The 15,502-nt window shown below is 33.6% G+C and overlaps 1 protein-coding gene across 1 annotated transcript; it reads right to left on the bottom strand.

The window, feature by feature from the left end:
- On the bottom strand, window positions 1-2,328 carry LOC102616906 (transcription factor CSA-like). The gene is made up of 3 exons (XM_015531673.3): window positions 1,582-2,328; window positions 950-1,489; window positions 1-616 (listed from the first exon to the last, which is right to left on the bottom strand). The coding sequence occupies exons 1-3, from the start codon at window positions 2,111-2,113 to the stop codon at window positions 297-299; spliced, it is 1,392 nt and encodes a 463-aa protein (XP_015387159.2). The 5' UTR covers window positions 2,114-2,328; the 3' UTR covers window positions 1-296.
- Window positions 2,329-15,502: the final 13,174 nt, after the last annotated feature.

Raw genomic sequence — 15,502 nt, 5'->3', positions numbered from 1 at the left:
CACAGTCTAATGATAAAACTTAAACTAAGCACAAATGCAAAATGGACAAAATTATTGGCGACCAAAAAATAAATGATTGTTTATACTCTTGGAAGGGACAAAGTGTAAAAGAGAAAACAAAGGTGGGATACGACTTGTTCAACGGACTTTAAATTACACAAGTGTCAAAAACCAACTGAAACAAAATTCCTTTCTCAGGATCTTCAATTACCTCCCAAGTGGCCTCTCAGCTTTTCTAGCAGCACATCCATATTAGGGGCTCTTTTGATGAATCTTTAAAGTCCTTTTAAGCTTTTTCATCTGGCTCCCACTCCAAGAAAGTCAATGAACCGTGAAGGAATAGTGTCAAAGTGACTGGCAACTTGGTTCCCTGTAACTGATGACGAAGGCTCAGTAGGTGAAACTTGTGTTTTTGATGCCGTGAAATCAAAGAAACTGTCAGGATTATGGATGTTTGAGTTTGACTGTTGCATTGCCATCAAGTATTGAGGGTTGTTGCAGTTGTGGAGGTTGAAACTCGCTGATGATGATGAGATATTACGGGGTACTTCATCCATTGGCCTATCCCAAGATCTGATATGGCTGAACATGCCCATCATGTCATTGCTTTTGGGACCTGCAAATTGAACAAATCAAAATGACTAAGAGAACCAGACAATTTGTAAGGCAAACTGAAACCAAGTGTGATAAGTTAAAATACACACACACAGGAAAAAGTAAAGAGAAAGAATTTAAGGCAGAAAAAGGTTGAGCTTGTTGCATCAGTCAATGAAGGTGAGATTGTTGCGTCAGTCAACGTAATGTATGTGAAACAAAAAGAATGGATAAAGAAGGCACCAACGAGAAGGAAGGAGCACGTAACCCAAATCCACAAACTGGAGGAAGCAAGGAACACAGAAGAGAATGGGGATCAACTAACTGAGCAATATAAGGGATGACGGAGACACACCAGAGAAGAAATCACAAGGTGTCTGCTGCTGTGCCTGTGCACAAAACCCACTGTGATGGACTTGGTTGCTCGAGGATGAGATAACTTCTTGTTGCCCAAGGAGCAAGTAAGGGGAACCATTTAAGTGATAATCAAGCCCAACACCAGCAGCACCATTAAAGTTTCCATATGTGAAATGATAAAAACCTCCATTCACACTACCAATACTACTGCAGTATGGCTGTGGTTCTATTATTCTTCCAGCCGCCGCATCATTGGCGACAAAGCTTGGCATATCATCCATTATTCTGTTAACTGATTGACTCAGCTTTCTTCTCCTATAAGCACTGGATTGTTCCCTATACTTCCTAGCCATTATAACATGCCAATGGTTCTTGACAGCATTATCAGTTCTTCCAGGAAAGAGCCTAGCAATCATGGCCCATTTATTGCCATAGAGTCTATGAGCATGCATTAGCCTTTCTTCTTCTTCTTCTGTGAAAGCTCTTCTGTTGATCCTTGGATCCAACTGATTAAACCACCTCAGCCTACAGCTCTTACCTTCAATATATCACAAATACAAACAAAGTAACGTGAGGCAAAGAGAATGTAATTAATTGGCAATCTTAATAATAGCTGACTTAATAAGCTACCTGATCTGCCTTCTAGCTTCTCAGCTATAAGGTTCCAATTTTGAGGGCCATAAAGAGCAACAAGTTCTTTAAGCTTGGTATCTTCAGCAGGCCTCCAGTGACCTCTAGCACAAGTCTTAGTTTGCCCACCATCTGAATCCTTTTCACTGGGACCGACTGAGTTTTCATTAGGGTTAAACTCTTCATTCAAGTTGATATCACACTGATATTGAATCAAGGTCTTACTTTTTTCACCACACCCATCACTGCAATCAGAGCCATTACTTTTTCTCACCACATTATTATTATTGTCATTAACATCAATAATGTCAAATTGACGTCGTTCCTCAAAGTTGTTCCCCGGCTTATCATTTGAACTGCAACTTCCAATGAAAGGAAAACCCCAAGCTCTCTCATTTTCCTCTGAAACTGCACCTCCATAGCTGGGATTATTAAGAGAGAGAGACCCCATCCCCATATCTGCATAAACATCCATCGATAACGATAATGAAGAAGAATAAGTGGGAGAATAGTTGCAAGTGAGGCCGTTCATGTCTTCAGATCATTTTCGCTCTGACAGACAAACGCTGTTACAGAACTATTCAAAATGTGATTTTCATGTGCATATTATATTTATTTATAATCCAAAAAACAATAAGAGGAAAAAAAAATCTTGAAACAACAAAAACAGCAAAAGTGTTTTGACAGAATCCTACACGGCTTCTCCTCTTCTTTTTGCGTCAAACTTGAAGAGAGAAACAAAGAGTGAGAGAGGGCGTTAAAAGAAGGTACCCACACTTGGACCAGATGCTGCTTGACTTAAAACTAGTTCCTTAAATTATTATTATTATTGTAAGGAAACGAAAATCCTAAAACGATTACACGTGTGGGAGGGAAGGAGGGAGGATGCATATAATACATAAATAAATAAATATAAAGACACAAATGGCGAATCTCTCTCTTTCTTAAGACTGTCTACAACTCGTAACTCTATAGTGACAAAGAAAGACTCTAATGTGATATGTATGTGCAGATCAGAGCTATCAGCTGGGGCAGAAATTGAGAGCTTTGACGCAACAGCTACCTCCTCTCCTGCCTTGGCCTGTCAAACAGTTGTAAATAACATAACATAAATAGGCCATTACTCTCTCTCCGTCTCAATCGCTCTGATTTTTTCACTCCTCTTTTTTTTTTCCAAAAATAATTTTAGTTAACCTGATCAGAGAGTCGGGAGATGGGTTTTAACTTGGTTAACCACCTGAAGTTGACGCCGCAACCATCCCTTTTACCTAAAAATTACTTGATTCATTTCTCTTCTGTCGCAACTAATTGGTAACAGTACAGAAAAGTTCGATGCCTTAACGTCACCTTAATTGTCATTTCTTTATTTTTATTTTTTTCTCTCTGTTGTCTTTTCCCTTGTCTTTTATGAAGCCCCTCATTGTTACCCTGAACCTGTAAAGTTTGATGGTGCAATTACGACAGATTTATGTTACTGTGCTTTCAATCCTTTAAGTGTTCAGTTGCATGTAACAAGCCGAAGCATACTCAAATAATTAAGAAGAATTTAAAATGACTGCACATTCTTGACAAACATCAACTAAACCAATCAAGAAAGAGAGGCATATTTCGTGCAAGGAATTAAGTTGTCATTTCTTTTAAATCCTAAACCACAAAATAGAAAATAAACAAACAAAAAAGAAAGAAAAGTTGCCCATATATTATTAAATAAATTATAAGCTTTCGAGTTTTTACCAACCGGAAAACCAAACCCAATGGCAGACGTTACATTTAATGTGATCGCCAGCAATGTACGATCATCTCTCTGCAGTGAATAGAGAGTCTTGGTCAAAATTAAAACTTTGAAAAATCTGGCTTTACATGAGAAGCAGACCAACAAAAAGACCCCAGCGATTGAAAAAACAGTTCACTGATACCCCCCCATAAGAGGATTAACTAGACTACCAATTTGCAGTTACTCCTCAGCTTGCTTTGCTGCCTCTATAAGACTATAACTATTTTCAGGCCATAGGGGTCCCAGTTACAGGAAGCATGTTGGTGTCATACTTTAGGTTTTTTTTTCCTGCCTAAAATATCATTTATGGTGGCACACATGCATGTGAACTTGCTTACTGCATCATTCATTATTCATCATCTGTCTTTGATGTCATCATCATCACCTTTGATTGATTGAACCACACATTGCATTGGGAACTGGCTAAACCTTCTCTTTCATTTTGTCATATCTTTCTCCGACTTCGTCGTAAAAGTTTTGATGGGCTGCAGCTCTTACAATGAGTGAGAGCTGTGGCTGGTGACTCATGTGTTCGTTCACCTGTGGCGAAGTTATTTCTTTGGTATTTAAGAGAATAAATATTTAAACTGTGTTATCATAGAATAGGTGTAATTAATTTGAATAAATATCTTATGTAAATGTTAGTGAATCTCTAATTATACAATATGCATCACTAATTCAAAAATAAAATAAAATTAGGCATGTCCCTGCCTATTTATTATTTAAATACAAGCTTCATTATTCTTTTACCAGTTTAAGTATACCAAAAATAACAAACGATTATAATAGCATTTATTAGGGAAAAAAATGTTACACCTCAATCATTGTTGTAGTAATTAATTATTTCGATATGATTGGACCTTGGAGCAGTAAAAGGATAATAGTCCTATAATTTCCGTTTACTGCATAAACCAAATTTTGACATGATTAATTCCTCTATTTTTTTTTTCTAAAAGAAAAATTATAGAAGTTTAATCGATAATTTGAGAAATGTAACTAAAAAAAATTTCATTATTGTATCTTTGTACAAAAATGATCTAGATCTGGATGTAATGTTGCTACAGAGTGTAGTTTAGCTAGTTCACGATTTCAATACTATTTAGACTATTCAAAACATTGCTATGGAAATATATTATATATTAGAATATTCAAACCATAGTTATGAAAATATATTATGTATCTTATTGTTTATCATATAGTGTATAAAGTTACTCATTAAATCATCTTTTGGTTTCTCCATACATTGTAGAATAATCCCTTCTTTATAATGGTTATTCAAACCGTAAAAATTACCAAAATTTTTGAATAATTTAGGGGTTCGGTTTAGTTTTTTTTTTTTTTTTGTTTCGGTTCGGTATTTTATAATTGAAAAAAAAAACCAAATAGATTAATGTCAAAATCGAAGCAAATGGAAATTTTCAAACTGATTTTTTGAAATTCCCTAGCCGAACTAAATAAAAAAATTTGATTTATTTTGAAACCGAACTGATTCCAACTCCTACCCACCGCTAGTTATCTTAGACATTGAGGGTCAGTAGTATTATGAATTTGCGGTGTTAGAGCCTAATTTTACATAGATTCTAATGCATATTTAAGCATAAAGGAGTTTTTTTTTTTTTTTTTTTTTTTGAATTAAGCTTGAAGGAGTTTAGAATGCTTAAAGTATGATTGAGATGGGATAATTATGAGCCATGCAGTTTAGAAGATGGCCTTGTGGCTTGTGGCTGTGGGTGCGGGAAGTTAGAAAGGTACTTTTTTCCAAAGAGCTCAAACTCCAAAGACTAAAATGATTAAAAAAGAAAAAAAAATGCAATATTTTCAGAGAAAAGGACAATGGATCACTCGGTCTCCAACTTTTCAGACACTGAAACGAAAGCAGAAAAGTGGAAACATCAAACATTTGTATTTGTGAAATGAGATTGACAGACAGGTAAACCAAAATTAAATTGTGCGGTGCTGTGCTGTGCTGTGCTGTGTATATATCATCATGCATATCTTGAACCTGATCAAACCTTTCTTGTGGCTTTTTTCTTCTGATATATCTGAACTTGCACGACTCCCACGTGTGCCTGTGTTTGCACGAGTGGACCCGCGATTCAATTCCAGCTGAATTATTGAGGGTACCGACTCAGTTTCAAAGTTCAAACATAGGATGCCCATCTAGGCTCTAGCTCTGTTTCAATTTTTCTCTCTCTCTTTTTTTTTTTTCTTTCCTGTTCTCTGTATTGTAGATGGTGGAAGGAATGGTTGGCCCCAGGCTTTTTCATCGGGGCACGTACGTGATGTAACGCTGAGGAGTCAGGACTCAGAAAATTAAACCCCATTGGGAGGGAAACACAGTTCATTCTTCTACCAAAACCTAACCCATCGGGTTTTTATATCCAAATCTAGAAATGTCTGTTGGTTGTTTAACACTGCATTCCATGCAAAGCAGTGGATCCCAAGTACAATAATGGCAGCGTCGACAATATTTTTATTCTTAATCTGAATTCATACAGTATTAAAAAGCGCAACATATAATGATATAAGCCAGAAAGCTTATTAATTACCTGATATCTACTAAATAGTCAATCACCTAGAATGCGGAAGATCCAAACAAAACTTAACAGAGATGAATGTTAATTAATGTAGTTGAATTACCAAACCAAGAAGCAAAACTGTTGAGGGGGCGGGGGGGTCCCTGGTGTGTGTGTTGGGTAGGTTTCTTTTCTTGTCGAGTAAGGAGGTGATGGGCTCCCACAACACACACCCATTAAGTTCATGTGCTTGAGTCTGTTACATGTCCAACATGAATGAAGAAACATGCTTTTGAAATGACCCATTTTTGTAAGATGTGTTGAAATTACCGAGCTAGCTAGCAGCTAGGTGAGAGTATAATCAATCAATCAAGTATTGGTAATGACTAAAATCGAAACCCGCGGATAACATGAAAGTGAAAGAGAGAGCAAAAGGTCAGATAACATAATATTTGATGGCCCACCATATAAATAGTAGGGCTGAACCATAAGATTCTGTTGGGGCTGTTCCCTTGGAACCATCTGAAAAGGAAACCAAGATGGTGCCCATTAGTAGCTATATAGGGTACCCCAGCGCTCCCGGCAACAGGACAAATTAAATCTAAGCAGTGAACTCGGTTTTTCTAAAATGCAAAGCAAAAGCATAGGCTGTAGGTACAATACAATACAACCAGCATAGTATAGATCGTGCATATATATATACACATGCTTTGCCTTTCTCTTCCTAATACAATTATACAAGGAAAATTATCATTCGTATACCCTATATTTGCTCTGTTATCAAAAATACTACAACACTTTGAGGGTGTATCAATCGTCCACCCTTAGTTGATAAAATGTATCAGCTGACCACCAAACCGTTAGTTGTAGTTTGAAAGTTAACGGAATTACAGTGAATTAACGATTTTACCCTTGAAAATTATAACTTGTATAACCTTAAATTATCACTTGTATCATATGAAAAGACCAAATTATCCTTCTGACGTTATCATACTTAAACGGCAACTAACGGTTTGGTGGTCAGCTGATACATTTTGTCAACTTAGGGTGGACGATTAATACACCCTCAAAGTGTTGTAGTATTTTTTATAATGGAGTAAACTAAGGGTATAGAAATGATAATTTCCCATTATACAAATACAATTACACGTTTGGCATATATCAAGCATCGAAGCCAGTTAGCTTTGTCTCAAGGCAAAATAACACTGCTTTCAATTTGCAATTTGGATACTTTTCCCATACGCATGTAAACAAGAGAGATATGACCCTATCGTGTGACCACTAGACCTATTTATTAATTAACGAGGATATCCCAAAGGATTTTAAAGTTGTTCTTTAATTTTCTAATATATTATCTTTCTGGTTCTGGACCTGGATCGCACCTTTGAATCTGCATTTCAATCACTTCACCGGCTGTTTCATCGGAAATCCAAATAAAATCATGCATGGTGTGGTAAGCTAGTCATGAGTACGGTGAGAGTCTGTTGATCACAAACAACTCGAAGCTATAGTATTTAGCATAGATGCCCAATGGGTTGGACGACACGTGGCATGGCACGGACACGACACGTGTTTGTATAGCATGGCACGATACGAGCATGTTTCGGTGGGACACGCAGCACGGCACGGCACTCACATGGACCGTGGCGGACATAGAATTTTAGGCATGCAGGCCTTAAAAACACAGCACGATCAAAAAGCATGCAATAAGCACGTTTTATTTTTTAATAAAAGTAAATTTAAAATTTTATGATTTTACAGGTAATTTAAATTGATTTTTTTAAAATTCATTTAATTCTTAGTTTAAAAAATTTATAATTGATTTATATTTATAATTTATTAAATAAATAATGATATCATGATTTTAATAAATAAAATTATAAATATCATGATTTTATAAATATGCATTACTATTATTGTAAATTATTATTTATGACTTTATGTAAGTCTAAGGTAACAATTAAGTTAATCCATAAGAAAAATTTATTATTCTTATTGTTGTTAAGTATTTAAAAAAATTCTAATACTATAAGGTCAAACTTAGTAATTAATATTATATTTTCTTATTATTATTAGTTTATTATTATTAAATATGGACATGAGTTTTGAATTTTCAATTCTATTAAATTTGAATAAAGACATAAACTTGAAAAAGTACACTAACAGTTTAGCATGTGCTCTTAAAAAATTAAAAAAAAAAAGAAAAAACTTATTGGACTTTTTTTTTGAAGCACGGCACGGCACGTGTGGATACGGTATGAAACATATAGCGGGTAGGGCACAATACGGACACGAGCACACACGGACCTTACTCTGCCGGCCGGACCCATTGGCCATCTCTAGTATTAAGTAATTATTATTGCAATAACATGCAAATGAATTATATGAGGAGCTTGTTAGCTTACATTATTATGTAAAGTACATAATTTTTCCACAATCGTTTAATGAAAATTCAACGGTTGTGAAAATATAAGATAATAAATCATGTTATTTCTATAATTATTAAATTTTTATCAAGCAGTTATAGAAGAATTATGTACTTTACATTATTATACAAAGTAAATAAAGTCATTATATGAAACTAATATCATATTTTTACTTTATTCTTAATGATTGTAAATTACATTTAATAAAAACAACTTAAGGCAGGGATACCCACTGTATTTTAGTGGTCCTTTGAAGAGCTGAGTTAGAGTGTATGGGAAATTTGTGGTGCAACTGTGGTACTGTATCACAGTTGTATTCAGCCGTTGGATGCCAATGAACTCCACTAATCTAAGTGCATCAAACGATTGGATGTAACTATAATACGATACTACAATTGCACCGTAGCCTGACCCGTGAGTGTAAAAGTAGGAATAAAATTGTGAAATGTGACATCTTAGACCGACGTCTTGACGTTGATGGGCAAATCGCTGCCAATCATAAATGCACTCGCACTTTACACAGTCAAGGAAAGAGATCCACAATCCAAGTTATGACATTAACTGTACCTTTCATGAAAATAGTGAGTAAAATAGAGGTTTAACGATAAATTGACAGTGGCAATAAAAGAACCACTTGTGATTTATGTTTGCATCGATGTGGCATCAATTTCTATTTTCACTTTGGGGGAGAGCAAGAATTAATTTATTACACAACTAACAAATAGAATATTACCAAAGGCCCGTATCATCAACGATCAATCAATATGTACATGTTTCATGTTTGATCAATATAATGAAATTGTGCTCTGCTGCGACGCTACTCTCCCCCAACCCCCGGCCACGTGGGAGTCATGTGACAAGCAGAAACCCTAGGAGCCTATCTACAAGGAAGAACAGCTGCTCGAATCAAGGTTGAAGCTATAAAGTTTGTAGGGCAGTAGTAGTTCACAAGTGCCACTACCAAAGGAGGGCAGAGCTAGCTGTAACTCTACTCACAAACAGCAAGCTGATGAAGTGTTCATCACATCAGCATTCAGCAGCATGTATAGGTTACTGCAAAGAAAGTCCTAGCTGTCCTGGCCAGGGTTTAAATTTATATGCTTCAAAGGGAAGGATGTAAAAAGTTTACAATGCCACATTTAGATCTAAATGATGAAGAGTTAGGGAGTACTGTTTCTGTCATATGCATAAGCTTTAACAGTTAGCATCACATATATACGTAATACGTGCGCGTGTGTGTGATTCAGAAAAAAAGGATCAGAAACAGAAATTCAGAAATCCCTTTAAAAAGATATGAGCTCAGTAAATATAAAGAGTACTGCATAATTTGTTATTTCTCCTCCTCGGCCCACACTTTTCTATGATTTGCAAGAAAGATGTAAACAACTCGGACTAAATGAATGGTCTAGGATTTTCTCTCTTTCAAGAACTTCTTCTTCATTTCAATAAAATAAAATGAGAATTGAGAAAGACACACCATCATCCTCATCATACTGACTTCAAATTAATAGAACCAGCTACAAAGTTTTTTTTTTTAATTTTTTTTAATAAAAAAACTAAAAAAGGTGAGAAATTAATTTCGCTTTGATTATTGGAAAAAAAAAGGACATAGAATTGATTTTGTAAGAGAATAGACATTTTCTTACAGGAGTTGTCTGCATCACTCTGTGTGTCTATGTGTCCGTATAATAATGTATCTCATTGTATGGTTAATGTACGCAATAATTCATTTTATAAACCAAAAAAAGTAAAAAAACTTTGATTGTCAACAGTATTTGGACTCGCAATCAGATTGGGAGAAGCAAAGAATAACAAGTGACGGTACCTGTCCACGTGCGTAGACCCTTCAAACAAGCAAACCAAGCAGGCCCAACGCCAACGGTTCATGCTCCGGACACCGTGCCATAAAAACCAAAAAGTCTCTGTTTTGTTTGTTAATATTATATAATATTTAAATTGCCAAGATCTGTAGCGGCTGATGTTGTCGACTGGAGGATAAAATATTGGCGCAGCTAAATTACTCACTTTTTAAGTTCTTATAATCTGGAATAATTATCTAATTAGCTCTTCTGTTTTCCTATAGTTGATAGATTTAATTGTTTTAAAATATGATAGTGTTTCGGTCTGGTATATATAATTTTAAATTCTAACAAATCACACTGGTAATAGCTGTTTTTCTATCGATGTGTGTTGAGCTAAGAATAACACATGGAGATCTCACTTACGAAAAATTTTAGAATACATTTGAGGTACTGTGTCACTCATACAACAAGTAATGATGTCATGACATTTGTGTATTTATTTTGAACCACTATCATACAAGTGGTGGTTGTATTAAATTCAATTATACATGTCATGCATGCATTAATTGATTATAATACATTTGAGGTATTCTAGAATTTCTCCTCACCTACACATATAGTAAACATAAATAGGACGAGAAAGAGTGACCTCCGGTATTCCCACTCCGATATATAATAATAATAATAATAATAATAATAATAATAATAATAATAATAATAATCTTTTCAAAATAGTTGTGGATTTATGCGAGGATCGTGCTCTTATTGTTTATGTTTTAAACTGATTCTCTCTGATGAGTCACATTTTTACATTTTAAGCTAGCTGACTTCGTGATGATTCATTATTTCATCCTAATTTCTCTGCTAGATAAGATCTTCCCCTGATATGGGTTGGGTGTCAAATTATCCTGCCAACACAAAAATAAAAACTTTTTATATAACTTTTGAAAGTACCAAAACTAACTAATGATTTTACTAGCATTTACCTATATTTACATATCTTAGGTAAAATAAAGACTGGAATCTTGTCTGATAGATATAAGGTTTGATATTGATAGGTGTGGAAATTAGGGGTTACTTTAATATAAGCGTTTCTTATTGCTAAATTAAGAAGCACTTTTCAACAGCTGGAGTAATTGTATTAATGATATTCCTAAGTCATGACCTCTGGCAGCCTAGCACATTGAAACTCTTCATTTGTATATATAATGTAATTTGAAAAGTATTGTTATATATCCCAATTTTTTATTTTAAAAAATTATCTCAAATGATGTGGTATTCATTAATTGACTGATTAGATAATATAATTAATTCGCTTGAATCTTGTAAATAAGTATTAAATACTTAATGAACGACGCATCACTTAAAATGATAATTGAGATAAAATATTTCGAATGTCTATCATTACTCTAATTTGAGAGAGTGTGTGTGTGTGCACACATGAAATTTATTCATCAGGGTTATTTTGAGAATTAGGTGTGGTGTTCAAAAATTTACGGATGTATTATTTTGATTATTCTAATGGTAAATTAAGAAAAGGGGTTTTAGAGTTTGGAAGAGGGGTGGAATGACATCACTGGAAAAAATAATATAAGCCCTGGTTGAAGTTTGCGCTGCTCTATATATATATATATATATATATATATATTTAATGGTCCAGTATAGTTTGGGCCATGCGTGATCCATCACAAAATCCAGGCTTTTCTTTTTCGGAAAACTGAAAAGTCCAGGGACTGGCTCCAGAAATAATGCGGCTGGCGACTCGTACATAACATCTATCGTCAGCCTACGTATTGTCATATTATATTGTATCCTACTGTATTGTTTGGTACAACGCCCCTCACCTGCCTCTTTATTAATTCTCAGTTGAAATTTTCAGTTTTTTCTCACATTCCTAAGTTTCTGTTGTTGACGTCCTGAAATTTGAAATTTTTAACATTTAGGGTTCCTATGGTAATGTGTTTTGCCGGGCGTTTTTTGTTTTTCAAAAACGAAAAACACAAAAACATGTTTGGTAAGCTTATTGTCTAACAATTAGCAAAAATTTTGAGGAGCAAAATGTTTATGTTCTTCCATATTTGTTCGCAAAAATGTTCCCCAACTTCAGAGAACAAACAAAAAATGCAAAAAATTGTGTTTAGGCTCACTAACCTTCTATTATTAATTATTATTTTATTACATTAACAACTCTTTCTACTGAACCATATTTACTTTTACTTTGTCTCTTCACCTGTAAAAACTCTCTCATTTTATCTCTTGCATACTCAGTCAAAACCCAAGTATGGAATTTTTTTTTTTCGAATTTTACGTTTTGTTTATTTTTTACTAAATTTTGTATGAAAAAAAAATGAAGGTTTAGGAGTGGTGATTAGAAATTATGAAGGAAAGTATATACCAGCGGCTACGAAACCATCAGAGTTTTATGGAAGTGTAACTTTTACTGAAGCTAAAGCCACAAAGTTTGGGTTAGAGATTGCAAAAAAGGCGGGCTGCTTACCACTGATTATCGAGACAGATTCTCAGGAGGTAATTGACTTGGTTTTAAATGGGAGGAGTACACAGATAGAGATCTATTGGATAATTTCTTAAATTCAAACCATCTCATCGAGACTTAAACAAAGCAAAATTCAACATACACCGAGATGTGATAATAGAGCAGCACACTCACTAGCAAAAACAGCCTTATAGCAAGACAATGTAATCTCATGGCTGGAAAACATTTCAGAAAACTTTTTGTTTGTATTCACTGATTTTGAGGAATGAAAGATCCAGTTTCATATAAATATATATATATAATGAAGATCCTCATTTTTTTTTTTTGGCAATTTTTACCTAGTAAGAATGAATAATGATGCTTTATTTCAAATTAATTTATTTAAGTTTATATATGCTTATGAATTTTTTTCATTTTTAATCATATACTTTGTTGTAATACTGAAAAACCTTATGGTGCATTATTATTTAAGAGTTGTTTATGATCTATTATTGAATTTTTGTTTGGTAAAGTTACAGTGAGCTATCATTTACAAAAGTGATAGAATAAAATATATCTTAATTATTTTGATGTAACAGTAATCATGATATTATTCTGGTGGTGTCATTGATAAATTTTATTACATTTTTAAAAAGTGTAATCATTATTATTATTTATTGCTAAGGTTTGTGAATATATGCGCATTCTTTTTGAATGCGTTACAAGGAGATGGGCTCAATTGATGTTGATGTTGATGATAAAGCTAAATGGTCCCCTGTTATATTTATTATAGACATATAATAAATATATTTGTTGTACGAATTTTTATTTTGCTATATGCTAATTAATGCTAGGTTTATTATTTTATTTTAGTTTTTTAGAAGTTAATAAATTATGAGAGGATTTTCTGAAAATTTGATTTCATTTTAATTAAAATTATAATAATAAAAGATAAAATGTATAAATACAATGAAGAAAATTATTTTATAAAAAAAAATCTACCAAACACATTTTTCTAGTTTTCTATATTTTTTTGACAAACAACCAAATGTACTTTTATTATTTTTCACATTTTTAAGTAAATAACCAAATGTATTTTTACTGTCTTCATTTTTATATGTTATTTTGAGAACATACTACTGAACAATTTTTCATTTTAAAAAAAAAATCACATTAAAAACATCATTCTCATGTTTAAAATAAAGGACATTAATTAAAAAAAATATTCTCAAATGCACTCTTATATACTTTCAACCAATAATAGGGGTGGGGGCGTAGTAAGGTATAGTGTTATTGTAAGGTATTTCATCACGCTTCCAAAATAGTTTGCTAAGGAAAGGGCAGACATGGTGCGTGCCAAATCTCATTATCGGAATTGTGGGATCATAACATAATGTTGCCAATAAGAATTTGTTACGCGTCCCATTGCACCCCTGACTAAAATTCTGTTACCACAATTACACCAATTATTCTTAGAATCGTGTTAAATATCTGTAACTCAAACTAAGATAATTACTCACTCAAAAAAAAGAAAAAAAAAAAAGAAGAAGAAAAGGTAAGATAATTCTAATTTTTGAGTGAGGTATGATATAATATTTTTTCCCCCACATTTAAAAAGCAAGCGCACTCTCAAATATATTGGATAGTTTTTTAAACTATAAATAAAATATGTATTCATTCCAACACAATTGTCACTATCACCCAATGGACACTCCATGATCAATTTACCCTTTTTTTTTCTTTTTTTTAATTTATTTAATCTAAAGTTCAACAACTTTATAAAACAAAAAAAAAAAAGTAGTGGCAAAGTACTTTACACCTAATTTCCAAAGACTTTTTCTTTCTATATTTAACATTTGGACTTTTGTTAAAAGTCTCGAATTGGAATCTGCACCGAAATGTTAACGATTAACATTTTCCTTTCATCTTCAACATTATATTATTATTGAAACTTATCACTTAGGTTCTTATTCACCCATTAGCATGAATAAAGAAAGATTAATCACCCGTTAGTTAATCTTATCCTTTTGGGTGGCAAGTAAAGATGCATCCATAATCTTTAATCTTGAAAGTGAAACAAACTCTTTTCCCAAGTAAATTTCAAAGCACTCTACTTTCACTTCCAATACGAAATAAACAAAGAAACAGAAGCCTGCTTAATGGTTTAAGAAATCCAGAACAGTGAAAATAAAACAGATGCCTGATATTATTGGGCATAAATGAGACTGCATGTTAACTTGGAACAGCTGATTGCCAAGGAGAACCACAAGATTGAACAGAACCATTAAAGCTGATTGCTCAACATGTCTATATTTAGTTTGATGGCTACATTTAAAACAAGATAATTAAAAAACTTCGAAGTGAAAAGTACAAAAAGGAAACTGAAATGAAAAAGAAACAAACAATTGCAGATGGTGCGGTGATTAAATGCTTCCATGGCATGTATCACATGGACGGGCCCAAAACAGCTAATTCTGAAGAACGTGTGGACGTCTAATTATCTATATCTAAATGTTCCACTATGATTTTGATTTACCAATCAAGTGGGGAAAACACACACACACACACGATAACTATCATTTGACATTACAAAATAATATTCCATGGCTACATAAAAGAAATATATGAAAGGAAAGAGGAAAAGAGAAGGCGAAAGATGGAGATAAAAAGTAAACTTGATCAATGACTTTATGCTTTTTGGTTAGTTGTTTGGATTCTTTTAGGCTTGAAAGGGAGATGCTTGAATTTTTCTGATATAAATCCAAGTTTATCTGCTGGACTGAGGGCCTACGCTTTTCTTTCATTTGAATCTGCCCTCCCTCTCTCTTTATTTTTTATTTTTTTATTTCATATTCAAAGCTAAAAGCCCATTTTGTGAAGAATCTCATAAGCCTCCAACAAGTGAAGCAAATGTAAGAATGAGAAAAAGA

The sequence above is a fragment of the Citrus sinensis genome, chromosome 4 (genome assembly GCF_022201045.2).
Source record: "Citrus sinensis cultivar Valencia sweet orange chromosome 4, DVS_A1.0, whole genome shotgun sequence".
Lineage (NCBI taxonomy): Eukaryota > Viridiplantae > Streptophyta > Magnoliopsida > Sapindales > Rutaceae > Citrus > Citrus sinensis.
The sequence above is the reverse complement of the archived record's forward strand: the minus strand, read 5'-3'. Positions and strand labels throughout refer to the sequence as shown.

Excerpts from the sequence above, each read along its gene's own strand:
- LOC102616906 (XM_015531673.3), bottom strand. The coding sequence starts at position 2,113 with ATGAACGGCCTCACTTGCAACTATTCTCCCACTTATTCTTCTTCATTA. Across the intron at positions 1,490-1,581 it reads GAAGCTAGAAGGCAGATCAG|GTAAGAGCTGTAGGCTGAGG; the intron begins GTAGCTTATTAA and ends GATATATTGAAG. Across the intron at positions 617-949 it reads ACCTTGTGATTTCTTCTCTG|GTCCCAAAAGCAATGACATG; the intron begins GTGTGTCTCCGT and ends TTCAATTTGCAG.